This window comes from Pyrus communis, chromosome 5 (assembly GCF_041283825.1).
Source record: "Pyrus communis isolate YQ-2024b chromosome 5, ASM4128382v1, whole genome shotgun sequence".
Taxonomy (NCBI): domain Eukaryota; kingdom Viridiplantae; phylum Streptophyta; class Magnoliopsida; order Rosales; family Rosaceae; genus Pyrus; species Pyrus communis.
This window is the reverse complement of record NC_142569.1, coordinates 1,433,147-1,459,780: the sequence shown is the minus strand read 5'-3', so window position 1 is coordinate 1,459,780 and position 26,634 is coordinate 1,433,147. Positions and strand designations below refer to the sequence as shown.

Below are 26,634 nucleotides of genomic sequence, written 5' to 3'. Positions count from 1 at the left end.
ATTTGAAAAAAAAAAAAATTGTTTTGGATATGAGTATTGCAGGGAAGGCTAAATTTTTGTAGATAAAATTTGCAAAACAAATTAATCAATGATGCGTCACCAATAGAAAATAAACATGTTTATCAACGCTTAAGTACAATAATTCAATCATCAACTTCTATATCATTTAACTTATAAAATTTTATTTACAAATTTAATCTAGCATTTACTCTTTGTATAAACAAACGATGAGTGGGCAGTCAGAAGACGTCGTTGTAACGGGAGCATTCTTTTTTCTTTCTCTTGATCAGTAATAGTCAATTTTATGTTTACCAAAAAAGTGATCATGGAAAATAACAACATAAAAGACAGATACAGGTGAAAAAAAAAGCAAACAAAAGTTGATTCTGGATATTCATCGTCATGAAATTAGAATCCGTTCAGTTTAGTGGAAGTGTGCAACAAATTATAATGCTTGCACTATTTTTGTCCTCATCTTTCTTTTTTAGGGTAAAGTAACGGTGAAGGTAGAGATGGGCAAAATACCTGCGGTTATGGATAATCACGGTTTTCCGCTCATTTAAACTTCACGGTTATGGTTATGGGTAACCGTTTAGATAAATAAACGGTTATAGGTATAACCATTTACCCATTTATTTTATATATGTAAAATTAACACAAACCATATTCTCTATCGGACAAAACTTAGATCAATGTTATTGACTATAGTGCATGGTTTATATAGTAGTGTTTTAATTAAGTAAAAAGTAACAAACGATAATCCGTGAAGTATTTCTATCCTTAAATTGAATAAATCAAAAGAAATTTAAGTGAGAAAAATAAACAGGAGCGCACTGAATTCATTTCCCTTGCAGTATGCATGCATTAGATTTAGTTAAGATGTTAGTCAAATTACCAGTGGAATTGCAGGGTAGAGCCTCTGTGTCTCAGTCAAAACTGCTAAGAGATACTGCATTTTATTAAGGGCATCTTCATGAAGACTGTCTGCAAGTTCAACAATGCTTGAATCATCTTTCAGATTTGCTGCTTCTCGAACTTCCATTGCAACCTTTTCTTGCATTTGAGGGTGCTTGCAGAGCATATAAATAACCCACGTAAGAATCTTTGCCGGCAATTATTTCAATTATTAGAATGGTATAAAATACGGAAATGTACGATGAATGTACGTATAACGTTGTTTAATTGTCAAAAAAGAAAAGAAAATTATGACAATTTTTTTTTTTAATTTTCAAGTTGTTAAAAAACATGTAGATGGGTGAAAAATGGGTAATGGTAAAAAAAAAAGAGAAACGGGTTAATAGCTATTAAACGGTTACGATTAAATGAATATGCGGTTATGGGTATGGTTAACCGTTTATAAACGGTTATGGGTATGAGTATAACCGTTTAGGCAATTACCCAACGGATAAACGGTTATATAGGTATGAGCATAAACAGTTATGGGTAAATAACCACGGTTACCCACCTGCCATAATCGTTGCCTATCCCTAGGTGAAGGTAAATGACAATTAACTAGTTGAACTAGTCATGATTTCTTTGCAGCATACATTTCACTCCGCCCAGCTAATTAGTTACTAACTCTAGTCAAAAGGAAAAAAATGTATATATAAACGCTCATGCGATAAAAGGTCAATAACTTAAGATGACGTTATGTGTTTGGATTAATTCCACAATATTTTATTTTATAGTCAAAACCGTTTATTTTTTAGATCTTCACTCAATTATTCTTATAAAAATTCTTCCAAATTAAAAAGCATTTCTGACGAAGACACAGTATGGTTAAAAACACAGTAAAATGTTTGTGTCAATGTTGCATATGAAGTGAAAAAAGGTCTCATTTTATGCAACGCATGTGATGAAGATTAGTCATAGAAGGTTGATAGAGATGGGAGTGGTGGGCGACTTGCCAAATTAATCAGGCTCTTATCCCCTCCTTTCAGCTAAGACCGTTGAAAAGAAATCTTTTGGCTTGAAGTTAAGCCACATATTCAATGAGCCTTATTTTATTTTTTTTATTGCTTTTTATTCAAACCCATTTGAATCAACAAACCATGAACGCCAAATTTTTTCATCAAATGTTTGAATCTTTTCAACACCAAGAGAGAGAGAAGATCGTCAAACCGTGGCCGGTGTGTGCAAGAGGTGGAAGGTTAAGTGGTGGCGTGAACAAGGGTGGAGAAGAAGAATGATTGTGGAACAAAAATAATAAATAAATAAAAAAAAAAGGCTTATTAAATATGTGGCACAGCTCCAAGCAGTTAGATAATTACTTTTGAAAAAAAAAAAATCAAAATGAAAGGAGAGAGAAATAGGAGAGGAAAAAATTCAATTCCAATTAATCAAAGTCCTCGTTTGATTGGTTAAATTTCTACCGTGATTGGTACACTGGTCCCAAAACAACTCTTAGTCTATCTCTTATACATTACAAGCCTTATTGCAAATTACCTAAACCATTGAAAAGAAAATTGACCAAATGAATGGTAAATTACACATTATAATCTTTAAAAAAAAATGCAGTTTTCATCTTAAGAAGCTATCTAGGATATACTTCGGTGATCAATGAAACGTCATTTTCTGGTGCTTTGACAGAGCTGCTCTTGGATCGATCCGACTCGGTTGTAATCACCTCCGAACTATTCTTCCATCCCAAAGTCATGTCAAATCCAACGTTACTATCTCTGAAAAATGCTGGTTGTGAGGGTACTGGAAGTGTGACTGAGTAACTGTTAAGCATTAGAACAATAGCATTCATGGTTGGCCTATTGGCTATATTTTCTTGCACACGTAGCAACCCAATATGGATGCATCTCATTATTTCATTTCTTGAACCATTCGTCAACGCGGGATCTATTAGATTCGAAGCTCTCCCTTCTCTCCAACATTTCCATGCCTACGTTGTGAAATGCATAGAAATATAGTTAGAGATAAATTATTTTTCTTGGTTGCATTATGCATATAGTTTAAGCACTTACGAAGCTTAGAAGATCCTCTACATTCTCGCCATGACGAAAGGAATTATTTTTCTGTCCGCTCACTATCTCCAAAACTAAGACACCAAAACTGTAGACATCCGACTTAACAGAAAAGTTTCCATGCATCGCATATTCTGGAGCCATATATCCACTGCATATCGATACAAGAATAATATATGTTGGTTTTATGATCACTAACTTAGATGAGAACTTTGGATTATTGATATAGACTAACACAATTATAATATAAGCCATGTAGCCTCGTCGAGTACTTACTAGGTCCCCACAATTCGACTGGTGTTGCCTTGTGTTTGATCAACCCCAAACAATTTTGCCATGCCAAAATCTGATATCTTGGGACTCATTTCTTCATCTATCAAGATATTACTAGTTTTGAGATCACGATGAATAATTCTAAGTCGCGAGTCCTCATGAAGGTAAATGAGCCCTCGAGTAATGCCTACTATGATTTTGTAGCGCCTATCCCAATCCAATTGTGCGCGCTTGATTGGGTCTGCATGTTCAATTCAAACCAAGGTTACAATGTTTCTTGTATGTCACAAGAATGAGATTTTATGGTAAAATTTTGAAGTTAAAGCTAAAATTGTACAAAAAGAACATTGAAGCATAAATACCAAATATGATGTGGTCCAGACTTGCATTAGGGACAAACTCATAAATAAGAAGCCTTTCAACTCCTTCCAAGCAGAAACCCAAGAGCCTAACTAAGTTTCGGTGTTGAAGCTTTGCCACTAACAAGACCTCATTTTTAAACTCCAAATCTCCTTGTCCAGAATTTACGGAGAGCCTTTTCACTGCTATTTCTTGTCCATTGAATAACCTACCCTGAAAGAGTATCAAAACGAAAAGGTTGCATTCAAGGAATATATACATGAAATTGGTGATAGTGGAACAATCACTATATATTGTATTTTATTTTGTAAGGTATGATGTGAGAATCTTATCTTCAATAGATGTGTTATATAGTACCTTGTAAACAGAACCAAATCCCCCTTGTCCCAGTTTATTGGCTTCAGAAAAGTCATCTGTGGCAATTCTAATGGTGTCAAAATCAAATTGCAAGGATTCTGCACTTCCAATTTCGCCCACATCTTCGCCTGCAGTACAATTTTAACAAAAATTTCATATGTAACATAATTAGATCTAGATGACATAACAGTACTAGGCTTCCCACTTGAAGCAAATTGTGTTAAATTAATGTTACTGTGTACGTACCTGGAATTAAATTGCTTTGAAGCTTGTTCTTTGCCTTCCGTACTCTTAGACAAATGCCCACGAACATTACTAGTACCAAAGAAGCAATAATTGGCACAACAATAATGATGACAGTCCGAGATTTGCTGCTCTTCGATCCTGCAAAGTAAAATGAGAAATATATCTTCTCTAATCACATGAGATTCTAAATAAAATGTTTAAGTGATTGATCTATCAAAGAGAGGAGTTCCCATTGATCAATTAAATTTTGAGATCAGTGTCAAGTAAATATACAGTCATCCGCGTATATAATGGAGTGTACATATAAGTTGTGCGTACGTACCTTGTGAAGTGTTTGTGGTATTGGTTGATGGTGGTGGAGAACGCATTGGTGGTGTTATTGGTGACGGAGATGGCAGTTGTTTGACAGTTGTAGGGTCATAGAAGGGGTAAAGATCGAATCTAAAGTAACAGCTAGGTCTATTAACTCCCCCACCTACTTTCCCGTAAAATTGGGAGATATATGCAAAAGCCCCAACTAAGCAATCACTGCAACTTTGCTCTGATATGTCTGGCGTGCATTGCGCTAGTGCAAATATTGTTTGGAAAGTTGGGCCACTTGTGTTTCCGAATGCAAATTTCCGAAGAGAACCGCCAGCTGCAGCTTCACTTCTTATGCTGTCCAGTAGCTTCCTCAGCTCTTGGTTGAATCCATCCAGGTCGGACGACGATATGTTATTTATGTTCCAGTAATACCGCGAAGGCTCAGTTTCCATGACGCCATAGATGGAGCGGTTGGAGTAGCGTAACATGCAATTTTCGTCATACCAACCAATTGCAATTGCTTCCTTCCGATTAGGGCAACTCTGAGGGAGAGTATATCGGGAATTATTTAGGTAGCTACGGCAATCTTCCGCCTTGACATCTCCTCTACAAAGTCCGATTGCATAAATGTGCTCGTTCGACGAGTTTAGGCGATAGGATGCATTGTAAAAGCCATACCCGTTGCCGTTTTCGTTGGAGGGCAGGGAGGAGAGGAGGCGGTTGAGGTTTGTCTGATAGGTACTATTGGTGGTATAGTTTCCTTTTTCGTCTATGCAATATTGAGCAAGGGCTTGATTAATCATGAGAAACAGAATGGGAAAGAGGCAGAATAGAAATCTTGAGGAATCCATTGCTGGCATTATAGCTGTGATGGAAAACCTGCTACACATCTATTTATGAAGAACGAAGTCAATGAATATCTCACTTTACGCAAGACGCGGTGGTGGGAATACCAGACTTTTAGTAATAGCTCTAGCTACGATATGGTATTACTACTTGCTATCATTCCTTTATACATGCATGTTTAAGTGTTCTACATGATCTCTAATTATCTAGCTTTTCGTTTACAACTTTTTCACGTATATGAAAAAATGATGCTATTGTGGCGGTCTCAAGCCAATAACACACTGTTATATTGGTAAGTTGAAATTTAAAATGCATTGTAATCTCAAATCAAATACTATGTGATTAGTTTGAAATACCGTTACAATGACATCATTGTATAATCATTATATAAGCAAGTTTCTCTTTTATATTATATCTTTGTATGTATTCTTTCATCAGCGATATTTCACACTGTTAGAATTGAAGATGCTGATATAGACGGGAGTGCTAAATTAAATATTTAAGGAAGCTTCTTCCGAGACTTATACTATTCAACCGTTGAAATAAAGTAAACCACAGATTGGAACAGGAGTAGTTGGCTGGGCCAACTTCTATTTGCTTGTCGGTGCAGGCATTATCTCGGTCAACAAAGTAAATAAATTATAATATGCAATTCTGACAATTATTTACTCGTTTAGTTCGATATACCTTTCTACTTTGTGGTCAGAATACAATTGTCGATTTGAAACTGATTGTTTCTTAGTTCCTTCTCGGCTTAGATTGATTGTAATCGGCAAATACATGGTGGTTACTACGATGTAACGAGCAAGAAAAGTTACAGTAGTTGATATTACCGCACACCTTATTCTTTACTATAGTTGATGCTAGCAAAAATGCCCGATCTCCACGGCGGGTTTTGAATTCGTAACCATAGTTTCACACCAATTTTTAAATTATTCAAAAACCAATCAAGGCAGCTGAATCGACATGGTAAAATAAGTCTTTAAGTTGGATCTACATTCTATTGAATTTACATTAAAAGCCTATGTACAAACAAAATGGCGGATTTTTTAAAGTCCCAACTATATACAATGTATATGAGTTTTTCACATGAATTGGAAAATGATGGTTGTTTAATTGTACCTAAAGTGCAGCAGTAGCTGTCAGTGTGTGGCTAAAATGCACCTGCACAGTGATTCAAAATTGAGTCATGATTCCTTGTAGCATAAGTAGAAGAGTAGGTGCTACACAGAAGTTTGTACTATACAAATAGTCAATGCTATTTCCAAACCACCATGAGATTGCTTATAATAAACTTACCGGGAAGTTGAAATTCAACCGAACATAAACATCAGGCACACCAGAAAGATGGCAGCAGTTTAAGTCTTGAAGGTTCTCTTCATTTATGTCCTACCAAAATCTTACCAAAGTTCTTGGGAAAAACAAAAAAATGTGATTGCAAAGATGTGATTCCCAACAACAAATCCTACCAAAATCTGATCTTTCACCAGTACCTACCACCAATTGAATATCCCACCAACACCCCAAATTTTGACAGCCTTTAAGAACAAAACTGTTCTATGAAGCATAAAACTCTTCCAACACATTGCTTGCAAGATTTACTATGTTTAAACCTCTGATTTATTGGTATCATGCGATTTCTTTGAAAATTTACATATACCTCAAAAAGTAGTAAAAGTGCTTCAGCAGCATGAGGGGTTTTATAACAAAGAAGTCATTCATTTCTACTGATAAACTGAAACAATGATTGATACAAAGGTCTTCGCATCAGATAAAAATGACCGACTAAGAAGAATTCCAGTGCAAAATGACTGACCAAGAAGACTTCTATTTTTCAGAAAAGTAAAAACAATTAATCGTTATGGTACAAATTCTAAAGTTAATAAGCCCTAAAGTAGGAAGCCAAAAAAAGAGGAGAATTTTACAACACACATCTCAGAAACAAATAGACTCATTTGAAATGTTCTTAAAGAAATAATACAGAGCCAAATTGGAATCATATCGAAGAATAAAGAGGCCTCAGATATTTTATCCATAAACCTAAAAACTACAGAGAACAAAAATAACAATCACTCAAATGGAAAGTACGGGGAAGCACTGCATCAAAGGTCAAGTGGCATACCAGAATTTTGATTCAAATGTCATGGCTGAGGACCTCTGCATCAAAAGCAGCTGCAAGAGCAAATGATGATGCTGCGATGGGAGTCCAAACTAAACAGCAAAAAATTAGAGAGAATAAGAGTAAGAATTCGAACAGAGTTCATGCGTTTATATTGTATAAATGACTCTTAGCTTGTTTTGCTTCTTGCAGGCTTATATGATTCAAGAAAAATGTTTTATTTAGTTCCTCTCGTAGAACTAAAGAGGTGATGTTGATACAACAATTTTTTATCGCTCGTTTCTTTAACTTCTAAGATTTCTACTTGCCATAAAAAAAATATAAAAAAAAAAACTAATGGCAAAATTATATCAAGGATACAAATAGTTACAAAGGCGTGGATTATAACTTTTCATCTTGGATTTGAGAACTTCATGTCCTCCGTATTTTTAAACATCAGATCTGAACTCTTTGGTGCTTTCTTTCACGCCTAAACACCATCGTCTTCGATCTTGAGGCTTCTACATAGAGAATACATAGATGAGACAGTCATCTTCCATTTTTCCCTAATCTACTATGATCGGAGATGAAGTTAAAGGCATAAGGTAAGAAAATTTTACCTGTGAGTGTGTCGAAACCAAGATCAGGAGGTTTGGCATCTGACTTGCATGGCTGAGCTCAATTTATGAAGAGCAGCGAAGATGGAGGGGTGAATCTGACCACGGCGATGGAGATTTTGTGCATGCTTCTGATTCTAAATCGTACCTGCAATACGGCCGAAAAATTAATGCAGCGGTGGATCGAGAATGAAAGACGACAGAGAGAAGAGTGAAGTCAGGCTGTCTACAGCGACTCGAACGGATCAAAATTTGATAGAAATCTTTAGGGCCCGACAGAGAATGAAAGACGACGGATAGATATGAAATTATATACCTCAAAATGGCAAGGAACCAACTTCTTCCTCCAACAATCCAAATTTCTGAAATTTGCAAACAAAGTAAATTCATTAGCAACTCAGAGACTTTCAAATTTAAAGACCAAATTTAATGAAATTTTAGTTAAATGACCAAAGGCACACCAAAAGAAAAAAGAGATTTTAGAAATATTTTGAATCCAACACAACTAATTTGGTTCAATGAAGAATACGAAAGCTTAAGGCCTAGGTGAAATGTTGCGTAAACTGCAAGGGGCCTCAGCCAAGGCTATAATTGAACAGTAATGTCATACAACTCACAACTACTTCAACACATTTGAATATAAAGGCAAATTAAATTTGTTTGATCTTGTCATAAAGAACTGAGTGCAGGAACAACTTTTGTGGCTCGATGGCGAGAGAAGTAAATAACCAAGTTTATATATTGCAGTTCGAATAACAGAATTATAGGTTCACAACACCGCAAATAAACTTCACCCAACCAACATGAAATGACACGAAAAAAGAGTCGATTACATAAGTTTTAAATAAGCTTGTGCCAAACAGCTTATGCCACTACGCCCTCTCATGTTTAAGGAGGAATTGAAAGAAAATAGTTCATGAATGTCGTGCTTCTGCTGGTTGCACATTGCATCGAACAGCGATTTCACAGCAGCAACAACAAATGAATCAAATAATGTAACAGAAGAAAAACAAAGATTAATAATCATATCAAGCTTGTTTAGAGAGATAATCATAGCAAATAGAGAGACTCAATCCATTGCTAAAATCAGCAACCATTATTTCCCAACAAACAGGTGCAAATATGATCATTAGGTCAGTTCGTTTAGTGTCCTTTTTGTACTCAAATTCGACTCTCCCTCCTTGAGGATTAATAGCTTAGTTTAGAATATCGTTTTGTTAACAAAAACTAAAATCAGGCAACTAATTAAGTTTGGTTGCAATATTTGGGTATACACATATATAGGGCACATGGTTCCGTATACATGCTGATTCCACAAGCATTACTAATCTGAAATTCTGGTGTTTGCCATCCCCTTTCCAGCTAAGCTCTCTCTCCCCACGGCTCTTGGCATCAGATTTTTTGGGTTGGGTCACTACCAGTTGTTAGTCAACCCTAAACTCTAAACTTCAATTGTACACCGGCAAAGCATCTTTAGTTCAATCCATTCCTCTCTGCTATATACTCTTGCAAACACAGAGAAATATCCGTTGCAGATAGATTTCAATAGATAAGCATAAAGCATGCATGTCAGTAAATCAAAAGTAATGGTCAGTTGTTGTAGACGTTATGTACCATATAGAAGATAAGGATGCGACGAGAGAGAGATGACACATTATTATTTCACTTTTAAGGTTTTGAGATCACACTCCATCCTTTGATTAAAAAGATTTTGATACTTAAATTAAGCGAACAGATCGAACTAAGGATTTAATCTGCACATGCAACTGCACCTTCAGTTGCCAACACCAAAAATTTCTGTGTATTACTCTAAGAATATCATGCCAGCCCAGCAGGGCAATCCTGCGGCTTTTTACACCATCGTTTGAAATTTATTCATTGCAGAAAGCTGAAAGCAAAAAGATACGGTTACTCTTCTGTATATAATTAACATCATTTCGTCACGTTACAAATATGTAGGGGTTAGGGTTATGAATGGTTCTATGACACTGGGACTCAGACAAAAACCTAGGTGCAACCGACTTTGTATCTGTCGCCCAGTTTATAGTAAGAGTAAGCATCACTGTTTGGCAACGCACAGATCCATCAGTCTGAAATATATATTACAGTAGTTGGCACATGCAAATTACAAACTCTTCTCTATACATGACTGGCAAGCAGAAGAGATATGAGAATATACCAGAGGACCCTAACAGTTAAGATTAGAGAGAACTAGAGTCCGCATTCGAACACAGTTAAGAGATTTGTATTACAAATCCTTTTGTCCAACACCTAACAAAATTAAGAATGGATAAACAAATACCTCAATGATGGTCTCTTTGGCGCCTGCTCTGTGAATGCATGGTTTGATGTGTATGCTTGTGTTTGATCTACATACATGTCAAGAAGAAAATTAAAAAGTGCATCACACAAATACATAAGCAACCAAGAATTGGAAAAACAATCTACCAACAGAGGAGCTAAACTGTTACTAAAACAGCCTAATCTCCCCAACAACCTCATCACAGAAATACAGAAGCAACAAAGTATGGAGAAACAATCTAGCAACAGAGGGATATTCAAACGATGTGAAGCGGAAAAGCAACCTCAATTTGATATGTTGAGAAGGAAACAGCAGGAAAGCATGAAGAAACACAGAAATGAGCACAGCGCAACCCCCTAATTTATAAAGACACAAACCTGACTCTAACTGTCAGTCCCTCTGTCCCCCTCCTCTCCTCCGCCAACGACCCTCTGACCGATGCATCTCCCACAGCCACAGCCACCCGCCCCCGAGTCAAAAATCCCGGCGATCCTCTCCCTCCAACCCGTCAACCCTTCTATTGCTTCCTGGATCTCTCTCTCTCTCTCACTCTGTTTTTTCCATAAATAAATCAAAATTTAAAAAAATTGAAAATCCAACCATAGATGCAGTAATTAAATAACTACTTTACTTATCCAGATTTTCCTCCACACACACTCGTTGCTTCCTTATTCTTCATCACCTAGAAGAAAGCAACCCATTTAGCCGAAGAACTCTCTCTGTCCTCCCTCCCTCCCTCCCTCTCTCTCTCTCTCTCTCTCTCTCTCTCTCTCTCTCTAAGCAATGGGAGCTTCCAAGACCAAAACTTTCCCACATTTTCCATCGTTTTCCTTCGTTTTCTCACTCTTTCTCACTCCCTCATCGACTTTCTTGGCAACCCATTTGTGCTCTGCCCACCAGGAACCCATCAAAACCATCGTCGTTCACATCCAGCCCAAAGACCCAAAACCCATCCTGAAGCCCAGTGGTAATTTTGTAAATAACGTTAAATCCAACAAAAGCAGCGGCAAAGAGACTCAGTGGCACTTTCGTTAATAAAATGAAATGTACCCAAAATTGCACAGTGCCACCTCCCCTCTTGCTTTAGACTAAAGTAATTGCTGCACACCTTACCCTCCAGCACATTTGTGTTTATTTATGATATTAAGATTGAATTTATTGAACGATAATCAAAACACAGAAGATAAATAGTATTTGAAAACAAAGAGAAATCCCGAATGTACGTGCATGTGCTCGAATTGGTCCGACCTAGAAGTAATGAAACAAGACTAGCTTGAAGCTTCTGATTAGTTCTTGCTTGGAAGACTAATACAATTCAACCTCTGGATTGAGCCAGCAAGAACAAACCAATGGTAACTTTCTCGTTTGCTTGGCCTAGCCATCCGTATGTCCAGAGGAAGCAGACCAATGCATTCACTGAAAATAATGGAACGATACATCGAGGAATATCAGACGAATACAATTAAACAGCTTGTGCATCTTTTAATCAACAATAAGTCGTGAATATATGTGAAACTTTAGGAGGTGAGACATAATGAAAACTAACGGATGGACCCGGTTCAGATGCAATAATAGATAATGACAGTCAGTTGATACATGTATTTCACCATAAGGATCGTATTCTCGTATCAAATTACTTCGGTGACTGTTGCCCCTGTTTCTTGTAGCGATAGGTGTGCATAAAGAGAAAATGGTGTGTATACGTTATTTCTTTTAACAAATCATAGCCATTTACATGAAGAATGAATCTGATATGATGAAATTAGTGTTATTTTAATTTTCCCCCACCTAAAAAAACACCAATTCCGTCCCACATCAAAATCACACCATGTAGCACCTACTATCTGTGGGTGCAAAAATTAAGGCTCAAGCAATGAGCCACTTCCCATGAATCCTAAATTTGGGGGAATGGAGTTAGAATAAAGGAGCATGATTGAACGCTTCCATGGATTTGAAACATGGAGAAATACAAGGAATGTGGAACTTGGAGTCCAAGCATTTTATGCCTATAAAAAAGCTAATAATCACTTAAGAACAGGGGGGGAGGATTGAAGTACCTGAATTTTTCTGCTCCAACACTGTCTATTTTAACAAAGCTTAGAAGATCCTCCTCATTTTCTCCATGCTGAAAGTGGCTAACACACCAAAATTATAGGCATCTGACTTAACAAAAAAGTGCATCTCATACTCTGAAGCCATAAATCCATTGCACATCCATAAATAGAATGTTTTTTTCATCAAATCCTCGACGGATATCCCATACATTTTTTGTGTTCCGAAACCCCTTGACGGATGTCTCATGCAAAATTAAACATTTGAACGAAAACTTGTATTATTTGTTTCTGTTAACAGAGACATTTTAATGCATATAGTGAAGCACTCAAAGTACACAAAAAAAGTCTAACAATTATCCTGGAACAAAAACTTATAACCATACAGAACTCATCACAGTCACAATTAAAAAAGTAACTAAACTAATCCCATTACATGAAGCGCCAATAAACTATTCAGAGTCAGGATTAAGCTAGCTTAGTTTGACAAAAATAAAAATAAAAACTAAACTAGCTTAGCTAATTATTAAACTACTTTGCTCCTTGCAGAACAGAAAACTTGAAGATGTAATTGGCAGTTTTCCAGTCCCAGTCAAGGTAAAGACCGATTTCGTCATTTTCCTTCAAGCCTCTCCGAACCACAAACTTCGGTCTCCAACCTCCATTCAGAACGTAAAAATCACCAGAGTTCCAATGCTTAAAAGTTAACTCATGCAGGTTGCACGTATCCCGGTCCACAACCGTAACTGGTAAGCCCTCTTTACTGTCGACCATCTTGGCTAACTTGTCGTCCAAGTAAGACATAACGTGTTTTCGCGCTGCCTCTTTTGGCATCAACAGCCTGCTCAGCTCTCCGAGGTCACTCGCCGCTAGCCTCTTCTTGATTTTCCAAATTGAGCTGTAGTCCCAGGTCGGATCCCACAGATACAGATCGGTAGAGGGTTCGTGTCCTCCGCAAGGATCATTCAAACTACTGCCAAGGCCAACGCCGAACAGTCGTACTTTTGAAGGGTGGTGGTCTTCTTCTTCTAGTTTCATTGCTAATTTTTCGATTGAACGTAAATGCTTGGAAAGTGTGGAAGATAAGAGAAGCACACTGTTGGTATATATAAAGATTTAATCATGCTTGGATTAGGAAAGTATTGGCTTCCTAATTTCATCAGGAAACTTTTCCTTTTGTTCCATCTTTCCCTTTCTAATTATTCCTGGTTCGGGTAGGTATTTTGTTTTAAATTTCGAATTCCGTTTGGGCCTGGGTCGGTCTCTTTGAGGCGTGGCCCGCAATACGTATTCAGTTGGGCTCCTTTCGAGCTGTCCAATTCAGTTGGGCCTGGGTATGAATCCGTTTTAGGTTTTTTTTTTTTTTTTTAATTTTTATGGACATTTTAGGTGTTAAAATTCCTTATTTAATTTAATAGGAAACTAAGGTATTAATCCTTGAAAAAATTTAGTTTTGACAAATACCCAAGGGAGGGCTGAGATAGAGTGAACCAAGAGAGAGCTTAGAGATGTGAGTGAAATGAGAGAGTTTAGAGGGAGAGAGAAGTGACAGAAAGAAAAAGGGGAGTGGGGATGTCACACGGGATAGGGGGAAAAGTAAGGGGACAAGAGTGTAGAAGTAGGTCCCAGTGGTTCACAATTTAAGGTCAAATAAGACAAAACGTGAAATACCGAAAAACAACACTCAATGTAAAAAAGAAAGGACAGGGTATTACATAAATGGTGGCGTGAATGGGGGTGAAGAAAAGGAATGATTGTTGAACAAAAACAATAAAAATAAAATAAAATAACGCTAATTAAATATGTGACTCAGTTCTAGGCAGTTAGATAATTTCTTTTGAACAGTTAGAATAAAAAAGTGGAATGAAAGGAGAGAAATAAGAGGCGGGAAAATTCAAGTCCAATTAATCAAAGTCGTTGTTTGATTGGTAAACTGGTCCCAAAACAACTCTTAGGACATCTCCAATCGAGGGCTGGCCAGAGGGCTCATTTTAGCCCTCTTACCCTCCAAGAAATTAATATTTTAATGAACAGTACAGGGCTATATTTGCTTCTGTCTCCAACCGATGGCCAAAAGGCCATAGGACTCGTTTTAGCCCTGTCACAAAAAATCGTCTCCAACCGAGGGTCAAAGGGTCAAACATAATTTATTATTTAAAAACTACAACTTAAATTCAAATCCAACAACTAAGTGATTTCAGCTAGCCGTTGGTAGCTGACATCATGCTTACGTTAGCTAGCCGTTGGATTTGAATTTTTCTTTTGCTATAAATAGGGTGGATATTGGGTTATAATTCACACAACTTTGAATTCAATCTATTTCAATTCAAGTTTACAATGAATTCCAACTTTGGATCCTCTTCGGATTCTAACTGGGGGTCCTCATCCAATTCCAAATTGGAACCAAAATGGGCGCAAATGAGACGAGAAGATGAGGAGTCTGATGAAGAAGTTCAACTAAGGCGCAACAAACAAAACAGAGCAGCAGCCATGGCTGCGGCCATGGTGTGTCAGCCAACTAAGGAATAACCTCAATGGGGTGGCTCTATTGCTGGTCGCTCTTACAAACCACGAAACAAAGCGATGTCACATGCCTGATGAACAACTATTTCAACCCCAATTCAGTGTACACAGAATAGGATTTTAGACGTCGCTTCCAGATGAGGCGTCATGTCTTCGAGCGTTTACTTTGTGATGTCTAGCAAATTAATCCATACTTTCGACAGAAGCGGAACAGAGCAAGCCGCCCTGGTTTATCACCTCATCAGAAGGTTATTGTTGCACTCCGAATGATGCCCTATGGCTCCCCAACTGATTCAATGGATGAAACCTATGATATGTCTAAGTCTACATGCCTTGATACTCTTGAACAATTCTGTGACACAATTGTTCAGGTTTACAAAGACGAGTACCTCCGCGAGCCAAATCAAAAAGATCTTAATCGACTCCTTCGCAAAGCTGAAGATCGTGGGTTTCCGGGCATGATAGGGTCATTAGACTACATGCATTGGGATTGGAAGAACTGTCCCACTAGATGGCAAAAAGGCTTTAGCGGAAGGTCGAGAAAGTCAACTGTTGTGTTAAAGGCAGTTGCCTCATATGACACATGGATCTGGCATGCTTTCTTTAGAGTCCCTGGATCCCAAAATGACATTACAGTTCTTGGGCGTTCACCCCTCTTCAATAACTTGACGGAAGGTAAAACACGTTAATTTGACTACAACATCAACAACCGTCAATACAATATGGGGTATTACTTGGCAGATGGCATTTACCCAAAGTGGGCGACATGTGTCCAAGCAATTCCAAATCCTAGGAATGACGCAGAAAAGTTGTTTACCTTACACCAAGAGGCATACCGGAAAGATATTGAGAGAGCTTTCGGTATTCTACAAGCACGGTGGAAGATCATTAGTGAACCGACAAGAGGGTGGAGTCAAGAAAATTTGGACTCCATCATGATGTCTTGCATCATATTACACAATATGATAGTGGAGGATGAGCGAGATGGGTATATTGATGGAGAGTCCGATGACGACCAAGAAGATCCAAATAGGTTAAGAAGGGCTCGTGCAAAAATATATGATGAGCCTAATTTGCCTTTCAATCCAAGAATTGGTAGTATCTCTATAAATGAGTACATGAGGTGCTATAGAATAATACGTTCTCGTGCCACAAACAAGTACCTACAACAGGATCTTGTTGCACATCTTTGGGCCAAAAGAAGCATGGAGTAGGCATTTAAGTTTTATATTGTTAAATGTTTTTAAAAATATTGTTTAAGTTTCATGTTGTTAAATGTTTTTTTGTTTTATGTTGTATAATTTGTATGTTGGTTAATGTTATTTAATGTTGTTTCATATTGTTTCATGTTACTTAATTTAATTTAAAGTTGTATAATGACTTAGGAAGTTATAGGAAAAAAATATAATTTAAAAAAAATATTAAACAAATTTTGTGAAATAGAAGTTATAGGAAAAAATGGAATTTAAAAAAAATATGAAACAAATTTTGTGAAATAGAAGTTATAGCAAATTTTGTGAAATAGAAATTATAGGAAAAAATAGAATTTAAAAAAAATATGAAACAAATTTTGTGAAATAGAAGTTATAGGAAAAAATGAAATTTTTGTAAAATAAAAGTTATAGGAAAAAAATAGAATTTAAAAAAAAAATATGAAAAATAGAAGTTATAGGAAAAATTTTGTAAATAAAAAATAATAATAAAACAGTAAAAAAAAGAAAAAAAAATCAAATGCAACGGCTAACTGACGTTAGCTAGCCGTTGCATTGAATTTTTTTCTTAAGCATTCATGTCGGTTATAACCAACAGGAAAGATGATTTTTCTGGCCAACCCCGGGCTGGCTAACTGGCTGCATGCAGCCGGCCCTCCAACCCTCTCCGATTTTGTGGGGCCCTCTCAGATTCCACAGCCCTCTGGCCTAGCCCTCGGTTGGAGATGGTTTTCGGGTTATTTTCGACCTTCTAGCCCTCTGGACCATTCGGTTGGAGATGGCCTTAGTCCATCTCTTATACATCACAAGCCTTATTGGAATTAGCTAAACCATTGAAAAGAAAAATGAACAAAATAAATGGTAAATTACACATTATGATTTAAAAAACAATGCAGTTTCCATCTTAAAGAGCTATCTAGGATATACTTCGGTGATCAATGAACCTCGTTTTTTGGTGCTTTGACAGAGCTGCTCTTGGATCGATCGGACCCGGTTGTAATCACCTCCTAACTATTCTTTCATCCCAAAGTCATGTCAAATCCAACGTTACTATCTCCGAAAAATGATGGTTGTGAGGGTACTGGAAGTGTGGCTGAGTAACTGTTAAGCATTAGAACAATAGCATTCATTGTTGGCCTATCAGCTATATTTTCTTGCACACATAGCAACCCAATATGGATGCATCTCATGACTTCATTTCTTGAACCGTTCGTCAACGCGGGATCTATTAGATTTGAAGTTGTCCCTTCCCTCCAACATTTCCATGCCTGCGTTGTGAAATTCGTAGAAATATAGTTAGAGATAAATTATTTTTCTTGGTTGCATTATGCATATAGTTTAAATTCTTACGTAGCTTAGAAGATCCTCCACGTTCTCGCCGTGACGAAAGGAATTATTTTTCTGTCCACTCACTATCTCCAAAACTAAGACACCAAAACTATACACATCCGACTTAACAGAAAAGTGTCCATGCATCGCATATTCTGGAGCCATATATCCACTGCATATCGAAACAAGAATAATATATGTTGGTTTTATGATCAAACTTAGTTGAGAACTTTGGATTATTGATATAGATTAACACAATTATAATATAAGCCATGTAGCCTCGTTGAGTACTTACTAGGTCCCCACAATTCGACTAGTATTGCCTTGTGTTTGATCAACCCCAAACAATTTTGCCATGCCAAAATCTGATATCTTGGGAGTCATTTCTTCATCTATCAAGATATTATTGGCTTTGAGATCACGATGAATAATTCTAAGCCGCGAATCCTCATGAAGGTAAATAAACCCTTGAGTAATGCCTACTATGATTTTGTAGCGCCTATCCCAATCCAGTTGTGCGCGCTTGGTTGGGTCTGCATGTGCAATTCAAACCAAGGTTACAATGTTTCTTGTACGTTACAAGAATGATATTTTATGGTAAAATTTTGAAGTTAAAGCTAAAATTGTACAAAAAGAACATTGAAGCATAGATACCAAATATGATGCGGTCCAGACTTGCATTAGGGACAAACTCATAAATAAGAAGCCTTTCAACTCCTTCCAAGCAGAAACCCAAGAGCCTAACTAAGTTTCGGTGTTGAAGCTTTGCCACTAACAAGGCCTCATTTTTAAACTCCAAATCTCCTTGTCCGGAATTTACGGAGAGCCTTTTCACTGCTATCTCTTCTCCATTCAATAACCTACCCTGAAAGAGTATCAAAACAAAAAGGTTGCATTCAAGGAATATATACATGAAACTGGTGATGTTGCCCATATATATCATGATGTTGTTAAGATTGGCAGGTTAGGTTTTTTCATAATAAAGCCCGCCTCGGTGTTATAAATAGTGGAACAATCACTATATATTGTATTTTATTTCGTAAGGTATGATGTGAGAATCTTATCTTCAATAGATGTGTTATATATTACCTTGTAAACAGAACCAAATCCCCCTCGTCCTAGTTTATTGGCTTCAGAAAAGTTATCTGTGGCAACTCTAATTGTGTCAAAATTGAATTGCAAGGATTCTGCAATTCCAATTTCGTCCGTGTCTTCGCCTGTGGTACAATTTTAACAAAAATTTCATATGTAACATAATTAGATCTAGATGACGTAACAGTACTAGGCTTTCTACTTGAAGCAAATTGAGTTAAATTAATGTTAATGTGTTTATTTTGTTACAGTACGTACCTGGAATTAAATTACTTTGAAGCTTTTTTTTTGCCTTCCGTACTCTTAGACAAATGCCCATGAACATTACTAATACCAAAGAAGCAATAATTGGCACAACAATAATAATGACAGTCCGAGATTTGCTGCTCTTCGATCCTGCAAAGTAAAATGAGAAATATATCTTCTCTAATCACATGAGATTCTAAATAACATGTTTAAGTGATCGATCTATTAGAGAGAGGAGTTCCCATTGATCAATTAAATTTTGAGATCAGTGTCAAGCAAATATACAGTCATCGGTGTATGTAATGGAGTGTACATACATATACGTTGTGCGTACGTACCTTGTGAAGTGTTTGTGGTATTGGTTGATGGTGGCGGAGATGGCAGTTGTTTGACAGTTTTAGGGTCATAGAAGGGGTAAAGATCGAATCTAAAGTAACAGCTAGGTCTATTAACTCCCCCACCTACTTTCCCGTAAAAATAGGAGATATATGCAAAAGCCCCAACTAAGCAATCACTGCAACTTTGCTTTGATATGTCTGGCGTGCATTGCGCTAGTGCAAATATTGTTTGGAAAGTTGGGCCACTTGTGTTTCCGAATGCAAATTTCCGAAGAGAACCGCCAGCTGCAGCTTCACTTCTTATGCTGTCCAGTAGCTTCCTCAGCTCTTGGTTGAATCCATCCAGGTCGGACGACGATATGTTATTTATGTTCCAGTAATACGGCGAAGGATCCGTTTCCATGACGCCATAGATGGAGCGGTTTGAGTAGCGTAAAATGCATGTTTCATTCCAACCAAATGCTTCCTTCCGATTAGGGCAAAGCTGAGGGAGAGTATATCGGGAATTATTTAGGCAGCTACGGCAATCTTCCGCCTTGGCATCTCCTCTACAAAGTCCGGTTGCATAAATGCGCTCGTTCGACGAGTTTAGGCGATAGGATGCATTGTAAAAGCCATACCCGTTGCCGTTTTCGTCGGAGGGCAGGGAGGAGAGGAGGCGGTTGAGGTTTGTCTGATAGGTACTATTGGTGGTATAGTTTCCTTTTTCGTCTATGCAATTTTGAGCAAGGGCTTGATTAATCATGAGAAACAGAATGGGAAAGAGGCAGAATAGAAATCTTGAGGAATCCATTGCTGGCATTATTTGATATTTTTGCTAAAATTGGTTTGTAAAAGAGGATTATAGTTATGATGGAAAACCTGCTACGCGTCTATTTATGAAGAACGAAGTCAATGAATATCTCACTTTACGCAAGACACGGTGGTGGAATACCAGACTTATACTATTCAACCTTTGAAATAATGTCAATGAATATCTCACTTTACGCAAGACACGGTGATTGGAAATGGAACAGGAGTCGTTGGCTGGGTCAACTTCTCTTTGCTTCTTGGTGCATGCACTCTCTTAGTCAACAAAGTAAATCAATTATACTATGCAATTCTGACAATTATTTACTTTTTTTTTTTTTTTTTTTTGGTCAAAAGTGCAAATTTTATTACTAACAAACAACTAAATACAAGAAGTTCAAATAAGTGATACATAACAAAAAACAAAAAGACCTAAAGTTACATAATACAAGGCCCAACACGCTAGTTGAAGCCCAAAAACTAACACACCACAAACAAAACACCTTAGCCTTCTGCTGACGCCACCATCGCTTACACAGAGCATCCTCAGCGCAAACCAATGCATTGGACCGCCGTCAAGCATCCACCTCCCAGAAGCAAAGAATATGGTGACTCCAGTATCTTGCAACAACCATCGTGCCGATCGCAACCAAAATACGAAAGAAGCTAGTGGAGAACACACTGACGACAGTGCCAATAAAGGCAAGCAAGCGGAAGGTGGTGGTGTGTACACCCGAGTAAAAACTCTACGCACCTTCCAAAAAACCACAGCCGAGTGCTGTGAAGAAAGGAGATTGCAGATCGAAAAAGAGGAAGCAACGAGGAAGGATGGAGCCAACCCGGAGTGGGACTGGAAGAAATTGGAAAAACAGAGTGAGAGGGATAGATGAGAGCCATGGAAGTGGAAGGAGAACGGAGGTGAGGATAGATCGAAAGCGGAAAAAGGGTGGAAGAGCAAGGCGGATAGAAAAAGTAGGCAATGAAAAATTGAAGCAGAAGGAAACGTAAAGAAAGAAGAACAAGGAAAGAAAGTAGAGGACTGCCACCGACCCTTGAGGGAGCTCGAGCTGGCAGCTGTGGAGAAAAATCAACGATGGAACAACTCACACAGAGAGGTGAGAAAAACTCTTTGAGAGAGAGAAAAAGAAAGCACTGTCATTATTTACTCGTTTGGTTCGATATACCTTCCTACTTTGTGGTCAGAATACGATTGTCAATTTGTAATGTAAGATGATAAGGCTGGCAAGGGTCGGCTTAGATTGATTGTAATCGGAAGATTAAGGTATCAGGAAAGCAATCCCATAATGGTTGTGTTTGACCTCCTTCAATTTTTTAAAGTTGGTTTCGTTGGAGGCGATGTGGAAGTCTCTTGAGCTCCAATTAGGTTGAAATTGGGGCCCGATTGGATGTTGGTGTGACTCGATTGGATGTTGTGTTGCTTAAGTTTTCAATCTCGTCAATGTCAGAGGGATGAAGTGGGATTGTTTACGTGGGATGGGGTTTTGGAATGTGCAGAGGGGTTGAGGTTGAAGATAAAGAAAGAGGAGCTGCGCTGGAATTTTAAAGTTTTTTTAGCCTGCACAAGTAAGACGACATAAATTCTTTTTTGTTTAAAATTTAATTCAGCTCAAATATTATTTTTAATTTTTTATTTTTAAAAATATTTCTTAATTTTTGACAAATAAAAATATTATTGTGACCATGTTCGTGATATTTAGGGTTATTATACAAAATAGTCTTTGAGATTTGCATGATTAATAGAAATGGTCCCTGAAATTGAAAATCAATAGAAATGGTCCATGAATTGTCCAACATTCATGATTTTGATCATTTCGTTAAAAACTCTTTGGGCAATTTTCAAAACTTCGTAACTCAATCGATTCTTAACCAAATTCGACCCATAATATATCAAAATGAAAATAAGAAAGTGTAAAACAAGATTATACCTATTTGGAAGACCAATGATTGCCGAAGATGGCCGTAAAATAGCCTGAAAGGTTCAAGCAATGAGCCACTTCCCATGAATCCTAAATTTGGGGGAATGGAGTTAGAATAAAGGAGCATGATCAAACACTTCCATGGAATGTGAAACATGGAGAAATACAAGGAGTGTGGAACTTGGAGTCCAAGCATTTTATGCCTATAAAAAGGCTAATAATCACACAAGAACAGGGGGAGGAGAGAGGTAGGAGATCGTTCTATATTTTACAAGTATCTTGAACAAACACTAACTTGAGCATCGGAGTGTTTTATTGCAGGTTCCCCTCCTCCCTCATTGATGGCGAGCGAAAATGGAGTTTAAAGCTTCTCAACATGTTCAAGATTACTTGTTGGAGGAGAATTGAAGTACCTGAATTTTTCCGCTCCGACACTATCCATTTTAACAAAGCTTAGAAGATCCTCCCCATTTCTCCATGATGAAAGCGGGTAACACATCAAAATTATAGGCATCTGACTTAACAAAAAAGTGTATCGCATACTCTGAAACTAATATATCCATTGCACATCCATATATAGAATGTTGTTTTCATCAAATCCTCGACCGATATCCCATACATTTTTTGTGTTCCGAGCCCCCTTGACGGATATCTCATGCAAAATTAAACATTTGATCCAAAACTTGTATTATTTTTTTATGTTAACAGACGCATTTTAATGCATATGGTGAAACACTCAAAGTACATAAAAAAAAGTCTAACAATTATTCTGGAACAAAAACTTTTAACCATAAAGAACTCATCACAATCACAATTAAAAAAGTAATTAAACTAATCCCATTACATGAAGCACTACATAAACTATTCAGAGTCAGGATTAAGCTAGCTTAGTTTGACAAAAATAAAAAATAAAAACTAAACTAGCTTAGCTAATTAATTACAAGTCATGTGATCATGATTGAACTACTTTGTTCTTTGAAGAACAGAAAACGTGAAGATGTACTTGGAAGTTTTCCAATCCCAGTCAAGGTAAAGACCGATTTCGTCATTTTCCTTTAAGCCTCTTCGAACCACAAACTCCGGTCTCCAACCTCCATTCAGAATGTAAAAATCGCCAGAGTTCCAATGCTTAAAAGTTAACTCATGCCGGTTGCACGTATCCCAGTCCACAACTGTAACTGGTAAGCCCTCTTTACTGTCGACCATCTTGGCTAACTTGTCGTCCAAGTAAGACATAACGTGTTTTCGCACTGCCTCTTTTGGCATCAACAGCCTGCTCAGCTCTCCGAGATCGCTCGCCGCTAGCCTCTTCCTGATTTTCCAAATTGAGCTGTAGTCCCAGGTCGGATCCCACAGATACAGATCGGTAGAGAGTTCGTGTCCTCCGCGAAGATCATTCAAACTACTGCCGAGGCCAATGCCGAACAGTCGTACTTTTGAAGGGTGGTGGTCTTCTTCTTCTAGTTTCATTGCTAATTTTTCGATTGAAGGTAAATGCTTGGAAAGTGTGGAAGATAAGAGAAGCACTGTGTTGGTATATATAAAGATTTAATCATGCTTGGATTAGGAAAGTATTGGCTTCCTAATTTCATTAGGAAACTTTTCCTTTTGTTTCATCTTTCCCTTTCTAATTATTCCTGGTTCGGGTATGTAATTTGTTTTAAATTTCCAATTCCGTTTGGGCCTGGGTTGGTCTCTTTGTGGCGTGGCCCGCATATGTATTCAGTTGGGCTCCTTTCTAGTTGTCCAATTCCTTTGGGCCTGAATCAGTTTTAGGTTTTATTTATTTATTTTATTTTTTATTATGGACATTTTAGGTGTTAAAATTCCTTATTTAATTTAATAGGAAACTAGATATATCATTTGGCACAAATATTTGAGTTCTTTTAAGATGAGAGACAATGTTTCATAAAATGGATCCTCTTTGGATCCTTATATGGGAATCCTAAGGATTCCCACATCTTAGCCGTTTATCGTATATTGTGATGTTAGTTTTCGTCATGTACTATTTATGTTTAAATTTAAATAAAAAAAGTCAAATGATTTATAAAGACAAAGATAGGAATTTAATCAAACACTTTGATCCTCACCTTAAAAAGAACTCAAATATTGAGATGAAATTATATATCTTAACCCGAGATCATTTCTAAAATTAAGAGTGCTATGTATATAGTATATTGTAATGACATCACCTTTTTTTTTATCATGGGACCTGAGGTACAAATATTTAGGTGCATTCGACTAGATACTATGATTTAGGTGCATTCATGTAGGTACTATGATTTAGATGCATTCAAATAGATACTATGATTACATATTTAGGTGCATTCGACTAGATACTAGGATTTAGGTGCATGGTGGTAGGTATCATGATTTAGATGCATTTGACTCGGTACTATGAGGTATGTTTATCATCTGAGAAAGTCAAACAATAATCAATGCCAAAAAATGTGGAGCAAAATAAAACCAAATATTTAATATGGGCATTATGGGAACAAAAAAAAACGCATTAAATATTTAAAAACTAGAAAATATGAATTTTAATTTTTATGATGACATAGAAATTTAGTCAAGGGACTATAATGAATATATAATTTAACATAAGGTTTTAATTGAATTTCAATTTTTATCCAGAATTAAAATGGAGAAACCCCTTAATTTATTTATTTATTATTTGTTTTTAACGAAGGTTTCGAAACTATTATATTAATTTAAGGAAGATGAGAGTTTCGAATTCAATATGGACAGGCAGAAACCCAACACTTTATCTATTAAGATATTGAAGCACATGCAAATATTATATGCTTCTTTGTATATGAAGAGCGGCCTTACAAAAATAAAGTTTTGTCAGACATTTTATGAAACACTGTCTCTCATCTTAAAAGAACTCAAATATTTGTGTCAAATTATTCATCTTAAATCCCAGATTATCGAAGTCAACTGACTATAATAACTCTGCTCCATCATTAGATTAAACCGTAGAGTATCCTATAAAGACAAACTCGATAGGAATTTAATCAAACACTTTGATCCTCACCTTAAAAAGAACTCAAATATTGAAATGAAATTATATTTGTAATTAACCCGAGATTATTGAAAAGAAATGCATATTATTAGAGCAAGCCGTATTACATTGGTCTTAATGGATACAAATTCAAGTACTTGCCAACAAATATTACACTCGCTAAATGTATGTAAAAAATTAAACAAAATTGAACATACATTTTCACCAATCGCTTCCACACTCTTAAAAAAATGCGTATGCTGATGACAAGCATAGCGACAATAGCAATCCCAAGAACGATGATGGTGATACTTTTGTTGTTATGTTACTCGTACCATTTCCTGTATTATTTCCTGCAAAAATCACAAGGTTTTTAGTCAAAAAAGCAATAAGCAGATATCAAGAGCACAATATTGTCCTATTTTTCCTTTTTTATGAACTTTCAATTTAGTTTTGAGATTTCCTAAACTTTCAATTTGAGTCAATGTGAATAATAAATCTTATAAGTCGTCGAATTTGCTGCATATGTGTAAGTTTCAGTTCATTTTTATGTTTACTCTTTTTTGTAAATTCTGATGGAATTAAGAGACAATTATGACAAAATTGACAGTTAGGAGATACAACGGCACGAATTCGGTTCAGAGTTCCTCTAAACTCCTAATTTAAAATTTTCCGAGGGCAAAGTGTAACAAAGTTCAAAGTTTAGGTTCATTTCTAAAGTTTTCCCTGAAAATTAAATTAATTGCAAGACATATAAATGATGTACCTTGTGTGCCTGGAAGATTTACAAGGGAATCAGATGCTGCGTCGTAGAAGAGATTGCTCTCAAACCTCAAATTACAGCTGGGTCTAAGGACTCTCCCTCCTTCCTTTCCTTCACAGCATTTTGGGATATCCGAGATGGCCTCATTGAGGCAATCACTGCAATTTTGTCGGTCCAAATCAGGTGTACACTGGACTATTGCATATATGGTTTTACTTGCAGGGACAAGTGCATGTCCAGCTGCAAATTTTGTAGTGGAGTTTCCTGCTGCAGCTTTCTCACTTAAAATCTCCAACAAGGGGTTGAGCACCAGCTTGAACTGCTCAGCGTTTGACGCGTTAGTCGGGCCGGGCACAAACTTAACCGGATCATCTTCCACAACACCGAAAATTGAGACGTTCGAGTAGTGTACCGTGCAGCGCTGTGCCCATATGATCGCTTGTTTTTTATTGGTGCAGTTCTGCAGGAGAATGGAAATGGACTCATTGAAACATGAGTGACAGTCGTTTAGGGGAACGTCTCCTCTGCATAGTGCCATTGCATTGACTTTTGCGGAGCCTTGTCCGAGAGAATAGTTGTAAAACCCGGAGTTGATTTCGGTTTTGTTGGAAGAGAAAGAGGAGAGGACGGTGTGGAGGTTTCGTTCGTAGATGCTGCCATTGTTGAAGGTTTCATTAGTACGGGAACAGCTCCAGCAGTAGTCGGCCGTCAAAGTGCATACGCCATTATCATCGTCATCGGCTATGGCTGGAGCATGAAGGCCCAAGATAATAGGAAGAATGAAGAAAAGCAATGGTCTTGAGTAACCCATTTTTCTGTATGAAAACTCTGTGTGAATATTATCGGTCATTACATAGCTGTAAATAAGTAGACAATTGCTTTAATGAGAATTTTTATATTTGGACTGTATCCACGCGGTATCACTAATTCATCTAAGTACACGTATATTTATTTATTCATCATGTACACATATATTT

At 37.1% G+C, this 26,634-nt stretch overlaps 4 protein-coding genes across 4 annotated transcripts; all 4 read right to left on the bottom strand.

Moving 5' to 3' along the window:
* Positions 1–2,309: 2,309 nt before the first annotated feature.
* LOC137726307 (cysteine-rich receptor-like protein kinase 27) lies at positions 2,310–5,507 on the bottom strand. Its single transcript, XM_088693620.1, has 7 exons — positions 4,531–5,507; positions 4,209–4,346; positions 3,963–4,090; positions 3,608–3,818; positions 3,249–3,486; positions 2,973–3,123; positions 2,310–2,890 (listed from the first exon to the last, which is right to left on the bottom strand). The coding sequence occupies exons 1-7, from the start codon at positions 5,399–5,401 to the stop codon at positions 2,534–2,536; spliced, it is 2,094 nt and encodes a 697-aa protein (XP_088549746.1). The 5' UTR covers positions 5,402–5,507; the 3' UTR covers positions 2,310–2,533.
* An 11,464-nt stretch (positions 5,508–16,971) lies between these two features.
* Positions 16,972–20,087, bottom strand: LOC148696528 (cysteine-rich receptor-like protein kinase 29). The gene is made up of 7 exons (XM_088693624.1): positions 19,165–20,087; positions 18,839–18,976; positions 18,578–18,705; positions 18,143–18,353; positions 17,784–18,021; positions 17,510–17,660; positions 16,972–17,427 (listed from the first exon to the last, which is right to left on the bottom strand). Exons 1-7 carry the CDS (start codon positions 19,964–19,966, stop codon positions 17,179–17,181), a joined length of 1,917 nt encoding a protein of 638 aa, XP_088549750.1. The 5' UTR covers positions 19,967–20,087; the 3' UTR covers positions 16,972–17,178.
* A 2,766-nt stretch (positions 20,088–22,853) lies between these two features.
* On the bottom strand, positions 22,854–23,360 carry LOC137721154 (B3 domain-containing protein At2g33720-like). The gene has a single exon (XM_068460266.2). The coding sequence runs from the start codon at positions 23,358–23,360 to the stop codon at positions 22,854–22,856; it is 507 nt and encodes a 168-aa protein (XP_068316367.2).
* Positions 23,361–24,980: 1,620 nt separating this feature from the next.
* LOC137727127 (cysteine-rich repeat secretory protein 38) lies at positions 24,981–26,634 on the bottom strand. The gene is made up of 2 exons (XM_068466062.2): positions 25,661–26,634; positions 24,981–25,247 (listed from the first exon to the last, which is right to left on the bottom strand). Exons 1-2 carry the CDS (start codon positions 26,505–26,507, stop codon positions 25,138–25,140), a joined length of 957 nt encoding a protein of 318 aa, XP_068322163.2. The 5' UTR covers positions 26,508–26,634; the 3' UTR covers positions 24,981–25,137.